The sequence below is a fragment of the Oreochromis niloticus genome, linkage group LG19 (genome assembly GCF_001858045.2).
Source record: "Oreochromis niloticus isolate F11D_XX linkage group LG19, O_niloticus_UMD_NMBU, whole genome shotgun sequence".
Taxonomy (NCBI): Eukaryota; Metazoa; Chordata; class Actinopteri; order Cichliformes; family Cichlidae; genus Oreochromis; species Oreochromis niloticus.
The window spans coordinates 14,257,996-14,275,970 of NC_031983.2; the positions used below are offsets into that span (position 1 = coordinate 14,257,996).

A 17,975-nucleotide genomic window follows, 5' to 3' on the forward strand; every position below is an offset into this window, starting at 1 on the left:
ACATGACAGACTAGGCATTAGGGCAGATGAAGAGATACAGAAAGAGAAAGAGATGGGGAGATATGTATAGTGTGGAGTTAATGAGAAGGATCAGCCACAGGACAAAAGGGCTGCTATTTTCATTACTTTGTTCTCTCTGCATGACTTCTTCACTTTGGTTTAATGCTGTGGATGTGCGTGATCGTTGCGTGAAGGGGTTTAGTCGTGGCCACAAGGTCCTTAAGTGGCAGAAACAGATAAGACTCACTGGTCAAACGGTCACAAGGGAAACGAGAAGTAGAAACATGAGGTGAAAGGAAGAGTAAGTGGGAGATTGGGAAAGGAGAAAGAGAGATTTATGGTGGGAGAGAGGTGTTGAGATTGCCCCTTCTCAGCAGCGGTGGTGCGTAGAGCTGGTGCTGACGTCTGTTTGTGTGCTAGCATGCATGGCCGCATGCTTGCATTCACATCCACACAAGCTGTCACACAACACAGCAAAGCAGCCCGGCGCTTGTTGGTTTCTTACTCTACGGATAAGTTTCGAGGGAGGCCTTTGAACATCTTGACACAGCCATCCGTCTTCCAGTTCCCTGTCTTGTCAGATTGGAAGAGATCTTTTGGGGGGTTTGGGGAGCACTGCTAAATTTGACAAGAAGTCCAACACTAAACAGAAGAGTTTGCACAAAGATGCACGCCTGATATTCAGGAAATTGATTGATTGCTCAGTAGACTGGCTGAACATTGGGTTGTGTGGGGGTGGGAGGGTGCTGCATTGGCAGAAGGAGGGATGTCAGGTAAACACATTAGATAAAAAGGCAGAAAGAAGAGGTGAGAGTGGCAGAGTGAGAGTAATGCAAGGATAAAAGAGCCAAGCATTTTGATATGCTAATTTTGCAGCTCTAATGGGGGGTAAACAGAGAGAGTATAAGAAAGACAGGGCGAGAGAGAGAAACTTGGAGTAATAGTTCACACCTTCAACGAGCAGAGTTGATAATTGCTTTGTGAGAAAAGATCCACTTCCATGTTACCATGTCGTGTCTGTAAACTTCTTATCCCCATTTTCATGCCTTATTATTCTTTACTTCATAACCTGCTTTCATTTAAATTACTGTTTTTTTATGTGGCTGACGTTTTAGGTCATATTTACTTTGGAGTAATAAAAGATGTGTCATACTCACAGACTTCTTTCTCTTTCTCTTTTGATTCAGAGCCAGTTTGCCTCAGGGCTTTCTGCATGTATGCGTGTGTTTCTTATCCAGTGAGGGTGTGCATGAGTGTGTGGGCAGACTGCACAGCACGCACCCTTGTGTGTTACCACGCCAGATTCCCTCAGGTGTCCCACAAGAGGGGCTCACACATGGATGAATAGATAAACAGGTACATATAATCATCCTCGCTTTCTCTCTGTGTTTTCGTGTAAAAGGCTCGGAAGATTGTGAGCTACAGATAAAATCCCTGAACGACAAGCGCCTATATGACTCCTGGTAGCACGATGTGTGAGCTTTGGTTAGGGAGTTTGCATCTTACTCTTAAAAAACTCTTGCACAGGCTTTTTGTGAAAGAGATTATAACCAAAGTAGAAGCTCTTTCTCCTCATTTCCATGCTTCTTTCTTCAGATGTAGATCCTCCCTCCACATGCAAAGCATAAAAAGTTGCCCAGACAGTCCTGAGTCCAACAAAATATTAGTGTAAAATCTCCTTTATTTTTGCAGATGCTCCATACTGTAATAAGACAGTTATGAATGCTGCACATAGTTCTGTTTCTACAATTTCATACATTCAGGTGATTGCATTTTTCAATCCATCCATCCATCCATCCATCCATCCATCCATCCATCCACTTTCCTAACTGTGGCTCTAAATCCCAGGGCTCATTCTTGTTTATTTAAAGTTTTTTTCCTTTAAATAAAGAGTTTTGGTCATCATTTGCTCCTTTATTCTGTTATTCTCATTTTTTCATTATATTCATGAAAGAAAAATCTATAGTTTGCTCTGGAAATTCAAAACACATCAGATCATTATAAAAAAATGTAACAAATGAAAGATTTCTTTTGACGTTTTAAATCTCAGGACTCTGCCCTTAGCGATAACGCATTTATAAATGCAATGTAGCTTCTCTAACTTTTAAAAAGTAAAGAAACCAAAACCTTTCAGTGGAATAATAATGAAGGGGTGAGAGTGAGCAATGATACTGAAAAACTATTAACATCTTAAAGCTGAGTCCCTGACCTCTGCTGCCTTTCTCAGAGTCATTACCAAACATTTCACACCTCTGGGATCACCACTCTCCCCTTTTTTGTTTTTTTAATCCAAAATGTTAATGAGATTCAAAGCTCTCCTGCCCTGGATTGTCATGCAAAGTGAACTCCAGGCTTACACACTCACACTCATGGTTTCTTTCCAACTAGGGAAGAGATCTACACCTTCCCCTCTACACCTGTCCTATCACACACCTGTTCCACACCTCTCAGCCAATCAGAGGGGAGAGGAAACTTTGTCCGGGCATGAAATAAATCTGGGCCCTCTTCAGAGAGAATCACAACACTTGACTCATCTGTGTTTCACAGCTCTTCCCTGATAGACTGAAGAAGAACAGAAGCCCCTACGAAAACTGAAGAGTGGAGATTAAAGGAGCCTATTCAAGCTGACTTGGACTGAAGACATGACCAAAGAGACTGAGTAAGTTCTTCAAGTGTTTTGTTTTAGGTGGGTTTTTTTTAGCTATTGTAACTGCAAGGGTTTTTTTTCCATTAGGTATTTTCTTTCTCTTTCCACAAGACAAAAACATTTTTAGTTTGGACTTGGTGTAACACAGTGAATGGGTCATTTAAGATTCCAGCCTGGAATCCCCCGTTCTTCTTTGTCAATGGTACCCCATGTGAAAGGGAGCATTTTACAGGAGAAAATGATATGGATAAATGTATCATACACACAAGCTGTGATAGACACACACAAAGTTGGCGTTTTTTGTCGTAGTGGGTCTGCTTTTACTTGCGTTGTCGCTAACCTAGGGGGCCACGGAGCACAAAAGGAGAGCAGAAAATAAGAACCTCTTCTTGAGGTGTTGGAGACAAGGGGTAATGACAGCATGCGTTGCATTGAATTACATAATGGTGAAACCCAAGAGACGAGACCCCCCCCCTCCTATGGACCGAAGTAAAAACCAGCGCTGTCGGCTTGTTTTGGGGGAAATACGCAGAGAATAACTTGTGTTTGTTGTTTTGGGAGGCTGCTGCTGAGTGTGAGGCAGGTGCACCTCTGAACAGGTGTACCAGCTTTGCTTAAGGATTTGTGGCTAAAATTTAAAAGGACATTAGTATAAACTGAGGCTCTAATCTGGCAACCAAAGATTTTGAGGTATGCAGTTTTCCGTGCTCGTATGTATGTAATGTATTTTTAGCTTTACAGATACTGGGCTGAATTGCATTAATCAGCATTCGTCCATTAATGCGTGTGCGAAGTTGTGGGATTTCTCCCTAAGTTCTGTTGCGGCTGTTCACACCTGTGGTCTTTGCCTCGTGTCGTCACATTTGATTAACTGTTTATCTAGGTTACACTGCAGCTATTTGTTCATTAGCTGCTTAAGACAAACTCCAAAGGGGGCTTATCCTAGCAGTTCTGATGTTAACAATTCAGTGTCGATGTGAGTCTCTACAAACAAATACAATCCCCAGAACCCCAGGCTCTATGTGTGTGTGTGTATTTGTGTGTGTGTGTGTGTGTGTGTGTGTGTGTTTTTCCAAGTGAAATGAAAAACCAGAGCTCACCTCTGTGACAGCTGTGGGTTTCTGTTTACTGAGCAAGAAAATCTTGTCATCTCTTTTAAGATCTGAGCAAATATAAGAGTTTATATAGGATTCACAAGTGTAGTTTCTTTTTCTTTCACAACACTGGAAACCAAAAAACTATGTGTGTGTGTGTGTGCATGTTTATGGGTGGCCCCTGGCTTTTTAAGCCTTTTTGACACCGCTACGTCTCAGAGATGTTACTCAGCACTGTGGTTTTGCAATCGAAACCCTACAGGCTACAGGACAAGTATGTGCAGTGCTCCGGGGCCCTGGTAAATGTGAAATCCTGATGGCTAAGCAATCGGAAACATAGTGGGTCTGCTATTAATTAGGACTTTAAAACTAAATAGTTATAGTTTGATATTTAAAGTTGTTTCGGTGTATATTTTAATTTGCAAGTCATCCTGCTAATCTAAACTCTTCCTGGCCTGTTGTAGGACTCTGGGACTGGTCTTTCAGAGCGAGAACTTCAGCTATAACAATTACTCAAACTACGTCATGGACCCCTGGTCTTGTCTGGATAACTCCATAACTGAGCCGAACCCCTCAAAATCCAGATTGCCTGAAGAGCTAACAGCCCTCTCGATGTTTTATGAACAGTGCAAGGTAAATAATGTATAAGCACTAGTTATGTTAAACCTAAGTAGTTCATCTTGAGTAAACCTAAAGATTCATTTAAATTTCCTGACACTGATCGCATTTCCCCCTTTTTCCTATTTTTCCAGAGCCCAAAGGTGAACGCTGCCTGCAGCCGCACAGGCAATGTGTGCAAAGTAACAGAGAGGTAAGACAGAGTTTCTGCAGCTGCTCCCACACACACGCTTTCACACACGCTTCACAAACCAGTCATGCCTCTGACATTGTTTCTGTGTATCTATAGTCATTCATAGTCATAGTCATGTCACTCTTCACCGCACAGCTTTAAATAGTTATTTCAGTCCATTTTTTTTTACAATTTGCAGTCATTTCTGTGACAGGTAGCATGACTCAGAGACTCAATCAGTTGTCACTGAATTGTAGTTATTAGAGTAATAATACAGAAAGAGAAAGGCAGGGCTTTAGGAGGCCGTAAACTGATGAGTGGGTAATCCTCTAGTCAAACACAGTCAGAGGGATTGTTGTCTTCCTCTCGAGCTCTTCCATTCATCTACCCTTCCTAGATCATCCTCTCTGCCTTTCTTAAAGAGTTTCACAACAGGAGGACAGGTAGTTGTTTTTTCTCATTCTGGTCTTTATATTCCTACTCCTTGTTAGGTTTGTGAGAAAGTCCATTGTTGGGGCTCTGTGTTGTTCCCTCAAACATTTTTAACCGAGAAACTCAAACACAGAGAAGAGGAGAAAAAAAAACTGGATTAAGAGACAAACAGTTCCCACCCAGAGTCAAACCTGGTCTTTCTACAAGTTTGCAGTAGCCATGTGTGTGTTGAGACACAAGAGGTGCTTTTACTGACCGTTGTACGTTTACTCTGGCAACCTTTAAGCTTCTGTAATGGTTAAGGGCACACAATAGCCAGTCACTTCAACTATGTTTGTTTCCTTGATGTGTTGTTACCTGAGTCACTATGACATCAACAAGGTGGATTTTCTGTTATAGCTAATCTTTTTGCCCCCCCACTTCCCCATCCTGCTAGGAGTCTGCCCCAGACCAATGAGATTTCTCCACTGGACACGTCCTCTATCGCCATGAAGATTCTCTCTGACAACCTTCCCATCCTGCCCAGCAACGTTTTGGGATCTAAGCAGACCCCACCCATTTCCGTTTCTGCCACCTCAGAAACATACACCCCGCTGACCAGTGTTGTGGAAAATACTTATGACAAACAGGAGCTCAGCAACTTTTTTGAATTGCTGCAAAAGTGGCCAGAGAACACTGCTTTCCCTGACCCCAGCACTGAGGTAAACTTAGTACCATAATTTAAAGTTAAAGCCCCGTCTCTCATATAGTTTTAAAAGCTCTGTGCCGCTTCTTCTTTCCCCTCACTAATCCATATATCTCTGTGTGGGGATCAGAATCTTCCCTACAGCGATGCCTTCCCTGAAAACCATTGCAGCCCAGTCTACTCCCACTCCTACACCAGTTCCCCATCTGAGAGATCCAGGAGTGAGTTCCAGTTTTCTCTCGGGGCTCCTGCAGCTTCTTCTCACAAGCCCAGCGAGCTCCCCATGGTGTATCTGAACAAGGGACAATTCTACCCCATCACTCTCCATGGGGTGGACAGCAGCGCCTGCCTCACTGCCACCAAAGTCAAGGTGAGTCATTGTGACACATCATCTGGAAAGCAAGGACTGCTTTTGTTCTAAGTTATTCTCCAAGATTTGTTTTGTTTTCTGTGTTTGTCTTACGTGAAGAAAAAAAAAAAAAAAAGATGACTATTGTTACATCCTTCCCTTCGGGCATTTTGTTTTTTCCATCAAGCCAAATAATACCTGAATTCTTTGCGTGCCAGCAAGACAACCCTTCCCAAATATCTGTCCCTCCCTTGGAGACAGTTCCTTTAATGACTAATACCCCGCTGACACCCTGCACACCAGGTTGGTGCATTTAAAATGACAGCATCCTGCCCTTTATAATTTATTCCTACCTCAAGGCAATGAGGCCAGAGTGCAGTACAGCTCGCCTCAGCTACATTTGTCTGATGTGACACAAGCAGAACAGAAAGCAAAAAAGGAGTGGACAAGGAGAGAGGAAGGTGTGGTGCGGTTTACAGCCGTTTTCTTTGTCAAACGAATCAGAGGATAAGAATATACACAAACACATGCTAGCTCAACACAAATAACTGGTGACAATTTGGGAGAAAGGAAGGATTTGGAGTGATGGATGACGTGCGATGAAGGAGAATTCTTAGACATGCGTGCAGGTGTAAAGAAATACGTACCAGCTAGACAAATAAATCTAATTTTCCTGCTCTTTTTGTCACCTTTGTTTCTCCACTTCAGACGGTGGTGATGGCTGTTTTTGAGAATGACAAGAACCCAGAAATGCAGCTGCGCTTCTGGAATCACTGGCACGGACGCCAGCCAACTGCCAAGCAGAGGGTCATTGACATCGGTATGTTCTTTGCACATGGAAAGTCACCGTGCACAACACCTACAAAAGTTACAAAAAAAATACTCCGCTTTCTGTTGTGTCTTTCATATCGCGATCTTTATCGTTTCTCTTTGTTTTTTAACAGCGGACTACAAGGAAGTGTTCAGCGGCATTAGCAATGTTGAAGAAGTGGCCTTCAATGCTCTCTCTTTTGTGTGGAACCCCAGCGAGGAAGCCAAGGTAAACAGACCGACACAAAGATGCACCCACATCACTATCACACAAGAATGCACAGACGCCTCTGACTGTAAGGCCAGTTCTATGAAAGTAAAAGAACAGGTGGAAGTTTTAGAGGAAAACAGTGGAAAGGTAGAACAGGTAGGTGAAGGAGAAAAGGAGTGGCTGCGGTGGGAGTGGAGGAATCCAAGAAATGTGTTTGGCCCTAAGGCTCTTGTCACAACAACCAGCTAAAGACACGACAGCTTATGCGAGCTTCTCTGTGGCCCAAAGGCGCTGGGGTGGGGCACCCGAACCTACTGCAAACGCCACGGAGCAGGAAGGCAGGGAACTGTCTCTAGTATATATGATGACAGGGAGAATATGTAAAGGATAGAAAAAAAGAAATCCATCGATGAAACATGTCATTATGATCCTACTGGGACACATGAGCAACAAATGAAAAACCTCAGTAAAAGCTGCCCGACACCATAGTGATGCATACATATGATAATCATTTTTCTTGTCCTCCAGGTGTACATTGGGATCAACTCCCTGAGCACAGACTTCTCCTCTCAGAAAGGAGTGAAAGGCCTGCCCCTGAACCTTCAGATCGACACTTACGACTTAAGCTCAGGAAACAGCCACCTGATACACAGAGCTGCTCTCCAGGTCAAGATTTTCTGTGATAAGGTAACTCGCTTTATTCCATTCATCTTCTTATACGAGCAAACAAGCATTAATTGAGTCAGAGTGACTTATCTAATTGTGTGACTGTGTGTCGTCAGGGTGCAGAGAGGAAGATGAGAGACGAGGAGAGGAAGAGATCCAAGAGGCGAGGAAAGAACACTAATGATGGTAAAAGTTAGTACTGGAAATAGCAGCACAACCTTTTTTTAATATGTTATCTGTGAAAGTCCAACCTAACATCCCTCATTATCCTCCTTTGTTTGCAGCTAAATCTTTAGTAAGTAGCTCAATAGGCAACGAGTGCACCTTCTTCCAGACCCTGGATGACCACGTGATCCAGCCAGTTCTCTTCATTCCAGACACACACCTGTCCAGCTTACAGCGCATGGTAGGTCCCCATTTAACAACAGTGCTACCCCCACCCGTCCATATCCTTGCAGGCAATAGGGCAGGCACGAGCAAGGCAGGGGAGAAAAAAAACTGTGGGAAAGTATGCGGTGGGAAAAGTGGGAGGGTGGGGGGATAGTGAGGCAGAGAAAGTGAGGTGAAACACAGGCCTGAGATCCGATGAGCTAATTGGAGTCGAAACCAGACACAAGTACAAGCCGCTACAGCTGCTGACACCAAGATTAAGCTATGAGCGCTTACACAGAAACACATGCATGCACGCACCTGGTGAGACAGCACTCACACCTTTTATGCGGCAAGCCACCCTCATATCCTCTGTTTCTTTCAGTCAGATACACTTGCATTAGTAGTGTGGTGAGAGTGCTGTTCAGACAGGCCATTTTTCCCACGCCAGGAATACTAGAAGAGCATGCAATATGTTTGGATCAATAATAAGAGGGTTCATGGGTTAGATGTCATTGCTGTTAGGTCCATTACACAGCTAGTCCTGATTTACAGTGGCTAACACAAAAGAAAAATAAAGAACAGGGAGTTGCAAAGTTGCTTAACAATATGATGCATCACAGTTTTGTATTGAATAGCTAAAGCAGAAAATATCTTTGATTTAACAGCATGATTAAGCGCAGGATGGTGCTATCAGTGTCTCTCCATCAGTGTCCACACTTCCGTTGCTCCGTTAGAGGTTATGGGAAATGCAGCACTAAAATGATGATAACATTCCTTTTCTTTTAAAATGTTACGCACAGACAGCTCTGGGAAGGGGGGACATTAGGCAATGCCTTTATCAGTAGAGAAGCGTCTAATCAGATCTCTGGTCTCCTCTCTGTTTCCCTGTCTCTATAGGCCACTCCCATGGATGATTCGGAAAGGTAAGCATAGATACGCACACACACGCACAAAAAAAAGTGAGGCTATGGTAACATTTGGCCATCACAGTCAGCATTTTCAAACAGAAGCCAAGTGTCTGCTTTTGTCTAATGCAAATGTTTGTGCTTCCAGGAGTTCTCATAAGAGGCTGTATCCAGACAGAGACCAGACGAGCTCCCCAACCAACAAACAAGCTCGCAAAGAAGACGCACAGAGAGGTAGATAGAAACATGCAAGTCTCATAGAAAAATCTAAATTAAATCGAAATTGAAAAAAAGTGTCCTCTTTGGTGCTAAAAAAATGTTTTTTCCTGGTTTATATTAGTTCTTCTGTACGTGAGGACAAACTCTGAAGAGGTATTTGATGCCCTCATGCTCAACTCGCCAACGCTGTCAGGCTTGCGAGAAGCTGTAAGTATCACATGATTGCTTTAAAGACACACAAAAACACATTCCTGAATCCTCTGACTTGAGTTTCCTGAGGTGGGGATCAAAAGCACCTTCACCTGTTTACTTCTGTACTCATTGGAACATTTGTACCGTATCTTTTGCCGAAAGTAAATATCATATTTCTTTCATCAGATCATGCTAACAGTCTTCTCGTTCCTTTACTTTCCTCAGATTTCAGAAAAGTACGGCCTGCAAAAAGAAACCATCGGGAAAATCTACAAAAAATGCAAGAGAGGGTGAGTGTCCTGTTCCTGTTATGACTATTGCACTGTGATTTTACAAATTACCAAAAACAGCTGAGATTATTGGTGGCACTAAGAAGATCCTGGGTACAAATCCACCGATCGATTGGGTTCTTTCTGAGCTTGTGTGGGTACTCCGGCTTTCTTTTGCAATCCAAACATGTTTTGAGGAATTAGCCATAGCTGTGAAAGTGAATGGTTGTCTTAGCCGTCCAACTTTTCCGAGGTTGCTGATACCCTACCTCTAACCCTGTGATATCTCAGATAGGCTCCTGTGTTGCAGACAGATGGATAGACTAGTTAGCCTCAACAAGTGCACCTGTCGCCATGATTTGCATAGATTTTGAGCTTATTTTGTTGTTTTAATCTTATCTTCCCTTAAGGAAGCGCTTGTTGACAAACCGGGCGGGTAGGTTAGTTGGCTCGGCCCTGGAATGTTTTAATTGCTTCTAAAGGAAAACTATATGACTGAAAGAAGATAAAAAGATTTTTTAAGTCCTGCTGGTGAGTCACTGGCAATGGCTGTACTTATTTATGTTTTCATAACATTATCTCTTTGGAACATCAGAAAGCGGCATTGAAAGACGAAATTCCTGATATGATAAAGGCTTTGGATGATTCCACTCACTAGCTGAGGGCTGTCTGTCAGGTTTAGAATTGTCATGCATCTTTCAGCTCAATGGTGAAAGGTCATACAGATAGCTGTGCTTTTTCCACGATGAATACGGGTGCTCGTCATTTTAGATAGGAAGGGTTTACAACTAGCTGCAGAAGTATAATTAGCAGAATTTCTACGTGGCTGACAAACTGTTGATAGTCTGTGCTTTTTCTTCTTGAGACTTACTGTCAGTAGCTGAAACACCTTTGGGTAATTTTCTTGCTGCTTGCTGGAAGCAATCACTGCAGGGGGAGCAGCTAAACTAACAGGTTGGGTTACATTCTCCCTGCAGTTCCCTCCCTGTCTATTGCTCTTGTCTTCAATCAATCCTGTCCCTGCAGGCAGAATGCATGGGCCGGTGGTTAGCTCAGTCATTACAGCCTTAAAGGCTAGTGTTAGTGCTGCAGAGGAGGAGGAGGCGGAGGAACAGGGTGACCTGATTTTTAACTCCTACTGATGCAGGAGATATACCGCCTCTATGTCTTTCACTTGAGATCTTCCTCCAAACAAAAGACATGTTGTCTTTAACCCTGGCAACCTGTTTGTGTCACACCAGGGTGAAAGGTTGAGCACATTGAACACATTATTAGGCTGTTTGAACACCGCAGTTTTAGAGATGAATATGATTTTCTCTAAATAGGTTAATGGTTTTGCACCTTGTTTCTCCACAGTCCCTGGAGTAACCCTGTCTTTTTCTTTGTCTCCCCAACAGGATCTTTGTCAACATGGATGACAACATCATCCAGCACTACACCAACCAGTCGGCATTCCTCATCGACGTTTCCGAGTTGGGTAACGGTCAGTTCCAGGTTACTCTTGTTGAAGTATGAGAAGAGTCAGCCACCCACTCTGCTGAAGGATGAAGAAATAAAGATGCCAGTTTGATCAATTTCTTGAAGCACTGCCTGAGCAGACAGAATGTAGGATGTGGACTGCCAAAAAGCCAGAAGAAAACTGAAGTGAAAGCCCAGTTTTCTTACTTCTGCCTAAAATGTTGTACATATCATTCTTCTCCCCCGTTCTTGTGATTGTGTTAACGTCAGAGCAACAATGCTCAGCAGCCCTTTATGTATTTAATGTAAATAGGTTTTAATAAGACAGTGTTGTATGAGCTATCTGTGTACATATAGAATATCAGTTTCCATAAACTGCTATGTATTTCATTTTTATTGAAAGAGCTCCGTGCATGATTTGTGCACAGCATTTTTTAGCATTTTTATAGGTTACTATTCTTGCTGCTTGCGATGTACTCATCATTTCTTCTATAAAAACCCAATGGTGCGTTTTTTTCTTACTCTCAGTCTGCTGTCACTATTTTTTTTACTGCCAAAAGTATCCTCCTCTAGGTTCCTGCTAGTTTCACAACCAAGATCACCCAACACTGGGTTGCATTCAGAACCTAAAGTCAGACATTTCCACCCTTAAAACCACACATGAGTTAGTATTGGTCATCATTTAGCCTCTAAATTGTGGACATTTCCTGACTATATGGTGAAACCACAGAGTTTTTTTTTCTGGAAACACTTCAAACACACCCTAAACCCAGCCAGAGGATTTTCACTGTGTGCATGTATATGCATGTGTAAAAACTTGTTTGTTTCTTTATACATTATGCATCATTTCAAAGTGTGCATGTATCCCTGCGTTATTTCATAATTTTACAATCTGGTTATGTTGGTCATGCATTGGCCCTTTTGTATGGAAATAAAGAAAATACATAAGAGGTTTGGGGTCTGTTTCTGTTTTTACAGCTCTGACTGAAATAAAAAAAGAGATGAATTAGCAGTGGGAAAAACAAAAGATACCACTTGTGTAGAGGAGGTGTGAATAATTACAATTAGCCTAGGAGATGAAGTGCATACTGGAAAATTCAGTAAGAGCTGATTGCTCTCTCTACACATCAAACAAAAGCATGAAACTGATCTGTGCCTGAGATTGGTCCTCTCATATTCTGAAAGCCTAAATGTTAAATAGGTGTGTGTGTGTGTGTGTGTGTGTGTGTGTGTGGTATTCAGACTCCAACAGACCAAATGTGCAGCAAATAGTATAGTTGCATGAGACATTGTGAGAGATGTCAATAAGAGTGAAAGGTATTGAAAAACAAGACTCTATGCAGTCCTGTACAAAATTCTCTCTAATTGCCTCCATAGGAATTTAGAGGTTAAGTAGCAGCTAGGTGCTGCTTTCTTTCAATTGATCATCAGCAAGTGTGAGAACCTAAATAAAAGCAGATGTTTTGGTGGTTTGCTGGTCCAGAAGATTCAGGTGTGTGTTAACACATTGTCACAATGTTCTCAGGGATGGATGTCCTTGCAAATTCACCCAAAAGTCAGGCAATGCAATGCTAAAAAATACATAGGTTTGTAATGTTGCATATGAACAACAAGATGTCTGGATCAAAGTCCTTAAGAATGGAGATGTTAAAGCATAATACACAGACGCAGGAAGCCCAGGAAGCACCTCATAAGAACTGTCCAATAGTTGAGCACAGTGGTGAAGGGATGAAGATTTGTTTGGCAAAGGTTTTGCAGCCATCAGCTGAGACAGTCTATACAGGAGTCAAGTATGAGGCCATCGGTCCAACAGCTAAAAGCTAAAATTGGGTCATACAACATGGCAGTGATCCCAGGAACAGCAGAAAATCTACAACAGAATGTCGGAAAAGGAAAGGAACCAAGTCCAGACCTCAACCCAATCGAAATGCAGTGGCAGGACCTTGAAAGTGAAAGTCATACAGAAAGCAATGCTAGTGTAGGTGCTTCGGTCAATCCACAATCATAAGATGTACTTTTGTCACACAAGCTGAAAGGGTTATAGATCTGGCATGTGACATACAAATATTAAACATTCCCCATCGTTTAAACTTCTAAACCAAACATCTTTGTCCTGAGGCTTTATTAGGGCTGCAGCTGTCTTTTTGACATTAAACCTCTAAGAATCACCTTTAAATTGCATCACCCAGTTATAAGACATTTGTAGGTTTGTAGTAGTTTCCATTATACAGTATTTCTCAAATGCATCTCCACAAACTGTGACTTTTTAGTCTCTCACACCTTTCCATGTTTAAAGTGTATCCAGCCAAAGACACCTACAGGTTAAGCTGCCCTTTAACCACTATGACTGCCTTCTCTTCCCTTTTGCAGTGTCTGTCCTGCAGTGTTTACTTCATGAACCAGCCAATCAAAACGTGGCGTGAAAGAAAAAGGATAAAAATGCTCTGTGTGCATGTGCAAGCTTTTGTGCCTATGTCTGTGTTTTCAAAACAAAACAAGGTTTCATAAAAAGGCAAACAATAAGCAGTCAGATTTTGATTGTCTAACAGCTCTATGTGGTCGAAAACAGGCAGATTGAAGTGTTGGTATTACTCAGAAAGCTCCCCACTTTCCCTACTTGGCAACAGCGACAGGGAAAAGCAGGGAGGGACTGTGTCCTAGATATAACACAGACATCAGCAAGTCAAAGAGAGAAACACATCCAGAGAGAAAGTGGGATAGCGGAGAAGAGAAGCAGACAGCTGAGGAAGCAGCTAAGGGGGAAAAAGAGGAGGGGGCAGACACAAGGACACAGACATGAAGACAGAGGAAATTAGGATGCAGAGGCAAGTGGAGAAATTTTTAAAGCAAGGGCAGATGAGAAGAAAGAGGGAGAAAGAACAATAAAGAAGTCGTTGCACCATCTGCTCCCACTGAGAGAAACATGTTAGCCATTCAGACGACAGCAGGGAGGCAGCCAGCGATCTGCAGTGAGATACAAACAACCCCTCCTGAATGGTAAGTGACTGTTACTTCATGGGCTGTGTCTGTGTGCGTGCATGTGTTTGTATTTGCTCCAAATATGGTTTTATGAGGGAAAATGCAATTAAAATGTACTGCATGCTTAGAATTTTTTGGCTCATGACTGGCCTCTTTATATCTTTCTTTTTTTCTGCATCAAACCTAATCAAGCACCTCAGGGAGCTGCACTGCATTTACAGTCATTATAGTGGCAGTAATCAATGGACTTGGCAATGCGACAGCAGCAAGAGTAACAAGTGTGTATAGAACATAATTCATGCCTAAGTGAGACTTTATGGTGCATGTGAAAGCCCTCACAGGTGGCTCAGAGCTTTGATTCTTGTCTCTATCATCTTCTGTGTTTTTTAATATCATGTCACTGAAGTCAAGCAGGTGACATTTGTGTTCATGAAGCTACAATCCTATCTCATGTCCCGCATCAGCATCCAGATATGTATTCTCATGCAAAATTTCTACTCTAAATTCTACACTTGTCTCTGCACATTTAAATCAATCTTTTTCTAGTACGTTCTGTCCTTTCCTGCCCGCTGCTGCTTCTTTGCAAAGTGTAATCTCCAATTAAATTAAAGAGGAATGAGACTGGCTCAGTCACGCTAAATGTCATCAGCTCCCGAGCGACATTGCTGGAAGTAATATCTCGCCATCAATTATAGGTCAGATTTACAAATGTGATTGCTGTTGGATCAGTATCTTCCTGTAAGTTATAAGTTAAGCTTAAAAATAGACATTCTTCTGTTTTCCTAACCTTCAGATGCAGGATCAAAATATTCTATTCTTACTGAAAATCATGTGTAATGAATAAAGAAAAGATTAAAAAATCATGATGGATAAGAATCTGTGTAATATGTAACATGTTAAATTATAGTTGCACTTTTTTTTTGCTTTTTGAAATGTTTCCATTCTTATGTGTACAGCTCACCACCAGCTTACATGTTTTGTGACACTTTATCATCATGTGCCTTAGATAAAAAAGACTTTTCTTTGTTAAAAATGTGTAAACACATTTCGCTTGGTAAAATGATTTTCTGTGTTCATATGAGGCATGAACCCATGTGGAGAAGAAATGAGAACAGAACCTGCATCATTATTAACATAATGTTACTTGACTGCATGAGAAAAGTATATTTATTTTTCATATGGGAAGCCTCTCCCTTTCATACACCTTATTATTATTATAAGAAACAGCCTCGACATTTCTTGTCGTCCCCCTTTGCAAAAACACAGTGAGCTACGTCTTACAGCGTTGTCATCATAACATCTTTGCAGACCTTGTTTGTTTAACAGAGATGTCCGGCTTGCTTGTCTGCATGATTCACTTACGTCCTCACTCTGTCCTTTTCACCTGGGACATTCTTTCTTTCCTGTCCTGGCTGAGACTCACTCTGCATTCGAACAGTGGCCTGACGTGATTACTAACCCGACTGAATTCTTCCAAGGTCACAGCTGGCCATCAATCCTCATACATTAAAAAAAAAAAAATAGTGGCATACTCATCACCCACACACGCACACACATGCGCGTGCACACACACACTAAACTCAAGTGTGCCAACATTTGTACCATTTGTACACATGAGATCATCACATCTTGCGCAGAGAGAAGTCTTGTGATAAACACAACCGCACACGCATCCTGCCACGTTGAGCCTGGCCAGGTTATTGTATCCTAGCAACAGAGGCAGCCATCGACTGCTCTGGGTTTTTGTGTGTGTGTGTGTGTGTGTTTTTCCCTGTCCAGCGCAGGAGCAGTGAAGCCAAACCTCCTTCTGCTTTCTCCGTCTGCTCGTGCACTTGTGTTTACTCCACTTCAGCTCTGCCTCTGCTTTTCTCTGTCTCTCATCATCACATTGACCTTCTCTTTCACTCAGGCAGTCAGAATGAAGAGCCTGCATATTAAACACAGGAGACTTTCGTTTAAGAGGTACTGGGCGAGCTTTTTTCTTATTTTATTGTGTTAAATCTTTAATGCTGTGATCGTTGGAGTGACTGTCTTTGCATTTGCCACAGTCTTAGTTATAGCTCTCTAAAGCTCTCTGTGTTTCTTGTGAGAAAGTGTTGGAGATGTTTGTGACACAAATGGATTTTTTTTTTAAACACAGGATTTTATTTAACTGTTCTTCTTCTTCTTCTTCTTCTTTTAGAGCAGAGTAAACCATGCCAAGATTTGACCAGCAGGCGATGTCTCTGTCTGGAGAAACACCCACTGTTAGTTGTCTTTTGTAAGATATTCGTAGCATACTGAACACTGGTACTGTACTATTTTTAATTTTAGCTATATTAATTTTTCCTGACAAGCTGGAGCTGTGAGAACAAAAGATGCACACTCCAGCCTCCATGGTGATGGGCATCGTTTTTGCCCCGTTGGGTTTGGTCCTAGTCTTCACTGCTGCCATCACCCCCCAGTGGAGAGAGGGACAGGCACATTTGGGAATGGCAGGACCGGGAAGTCTGCTCCGGTCAGGAACAAAAAGTCATGGGACCAGGTCCGGTTCAGTGGAGGCACTGATCTTGTTGCGCTCTGATGGACTATGGGAGAGCTGCCTGCAGGTGGAGCGCTCTGACTTGAGGCAGTGCTGGCCTGTGGCTGGTCCGTATCAGAGAGACCCCAGGGTTCGTCTGGCACAGGGTTTGGTGCTAACCTCCTTGTTCCTGTGCGGCACTGGCATTGTCCTGGCTTGTATCGGGGTCCGCTGCTGGGCAGATCTCCCTCTGAGAGGTGTAGCAGCCTCAGGAGGACTTCTGGTGGTGACAGCAGGGCTGCTGAGCCTGACTGCGTTAGGGGTTTACACCCACAACCTTAAAAGACTCGGGATGGATCCAAGTCAAAGGATTCATAACCCACGGTACCCACACCTCAACTTGCATCCAGCTGGCTCGCTTTATTTTGGGTGGCTGGGTTCGTGTCTACAGGTTTTGGGAGGCACCGCTTTGCTTTTCAGTTTCAAACGACCACGATGCCCAACCTGCCCATGTAGGCATGAGCTATCTGTCTCTCCCTGCCACTCATGTCCAGAAATGACCAACAAGCCTGACATGGATGTATATGAAGTTAGTTGTTAGAAGCTTGTCCAACATTTTAAAATTTGTAAGAAAGCGTGGACAGAAAAGAGAAAAATTAGCATTAAGGGCACTTTCTAAAACCCCTTTTATCTTTTCAGTGTGTAGCTTATGTAATGAAAAGTCATAAATTCATAAATGACTGTGGACTACCAGACATTGCTGCTTAGTAATGAACTGCCATGCAGGTTTAAACATAATGGATGTAGCTCTCCTTCAACACAGGAACAAACATGATCTGGGGGTGTAAATAAAAACAAATGGATGAATGTCACGTTAGAAAAAGATTCAACATCACGCTGCCTTTAAATGCAACATGTGGTGAAACACGATTGAAGTATTGCTTTGTGTTGCCTTTACATTGTAGCCATGCATTTGTACTGTTAAGAAAAAAATTGTCTGAACAGAACTGTGAATCATAGATGATGTCAGGAGAAGCCTGAAAAAAAATGGCTTAAATTCTTAAGATCATCACACTCAGTTTCATCTGTGTTAAGTTGGTTGTTAAAAAAAAAAAGCTTTACATTTATATGTGATATCCTGTTTTGTTGATGAATTTTTTGCTCTTGAGCACAGGAGGAGCTTTCACTGGGTAAACATTATATTTCTGGAATAAGATGAGCAGCACGAAGATTAAAGAAGGCGTAACAGGAGGATATACTAAAGGGTATTTTCTATTCCTTGCAAATGACTTGTTTGTATTGTCATTTCGTGCTCATATTTGTTGCACTGAATAAAAAACTATTTATCACAATCTGCTGCATTGATTTATTTATTACTTTTCAGATTAGGTAGGTTA

The 17,975-nt window shown here is 42.3% G+C and overlaps 2 protein-coding genes across 5 annotated transcripts; both read left to right on the forward strand.

Annotated features, from left to right (window-relative positions):
- The first annotated feature begins 2,502 nt into the window (after positions 1-2,502).
- grhl3 (grainyhead-like transcription factor 3) lies at positions 2,503-12,049 on the forward strand. Of its 2 annotated transcripts, none has more exons than XM_019348955.2 (15): positions 2,503-2,659; positions 4,206-4,374; positions 4,494-4,552; positions 5,400-5,664; positions 5,779-6,018; positions 6,706-6,817; positions 6,942-7,036; positions 7,547-7,705; positions 7,801-7,876; positions 7,969-8,090; positions 8,954-8,979; positions 9,110-9,195; positions 9,302-9,387; positions 9,598-9,662; positions 11,039-12,049. In XM_019348955.2, the coding sequence occupies exons 1-15, from the start codon at positions 2,643-2,645 to the stop codon at positions 11,154-11,156; spliced, it is 1,695 nt and encodes a 564-aa protein (XP_019204500.1). In that variant the 5' UTR covers positions 2,503-2,642; the 3' UTR covers positions 11,157-12,049. The 2 variants fall into 2 exon arrangements, with proteins under 2 accessions (XP_019204500.1, XP_013131843.1); XM_013276389.3 differs by having other exon boundaries at positions 7,801-7,870.
- A 1,681-nt stretch (positions 12,050-13,730) lies between these two features.
- On the forward strand, positions 13,731-17,930 carry cldn23l (claudin 23-like). Of its 3 annotated transcripts, XM_013276394.3 has the most exons (4): positions 13,731-14,096; positions 15,988-16,040; positions 16,261-16,324; positions 16,415-17,930. In XM_013276394.3, exon 4 carries the CDS (start codon positions 16,436-16,438, stop codon positions 17,177-17,179), a length of 744 nt encoding a protein of 247 aa, XP_013131848.1. In that variant the 5' UTR covers positions 13,731-14,096; positions 15,988-16,040; positions 16,261-16,324; positions 16,415-16,435; the 3' UTR covers positions 17,180-17,930. The 3 variants fall into 3 exon arrangements, with proteins under 3 accessions (XP_013131848.1, XP_025756762.1, XP_013131846.1); XM_025900977.1 differs by having other exon boundaries at positions 13,732-14,096; positions 14,271-16,040; positions 16,261-17,930; XM_013276392.3 differs by having other exon boundaries at positions 13,732-14,096; positions 16,261-17,930.
- Positions 17,931-17,975: the final 45 nt, after the last annotated feature.

Bases quoted from the DNA above. Each gene is read 5' to 3' on its own strand.
- grhl3 (XM_019348955.2), top strand. The intron at 7,877-7,968 runs GTTAGTACTGGA...CTTTGTTTGCAG, and splicing joins GAACACTAATGATGGTAAAA to CTAAATCTTTAGTAAGTAGC. The intron at 8,980-9,109 runs GTAAGCATAGAT...TTGTGCTTCCAG, and splicing joins CCCATGGATGATTCGGAAAG to GAGTTCTCATAAGAGGCTGT.
- cldn23l (XM_013276394.3), top strand. From the start codon at position 16,436: ATGCACACTCCAGCCTCCATGGTGATGGGCATCGTTTTTGCCCCGTTG.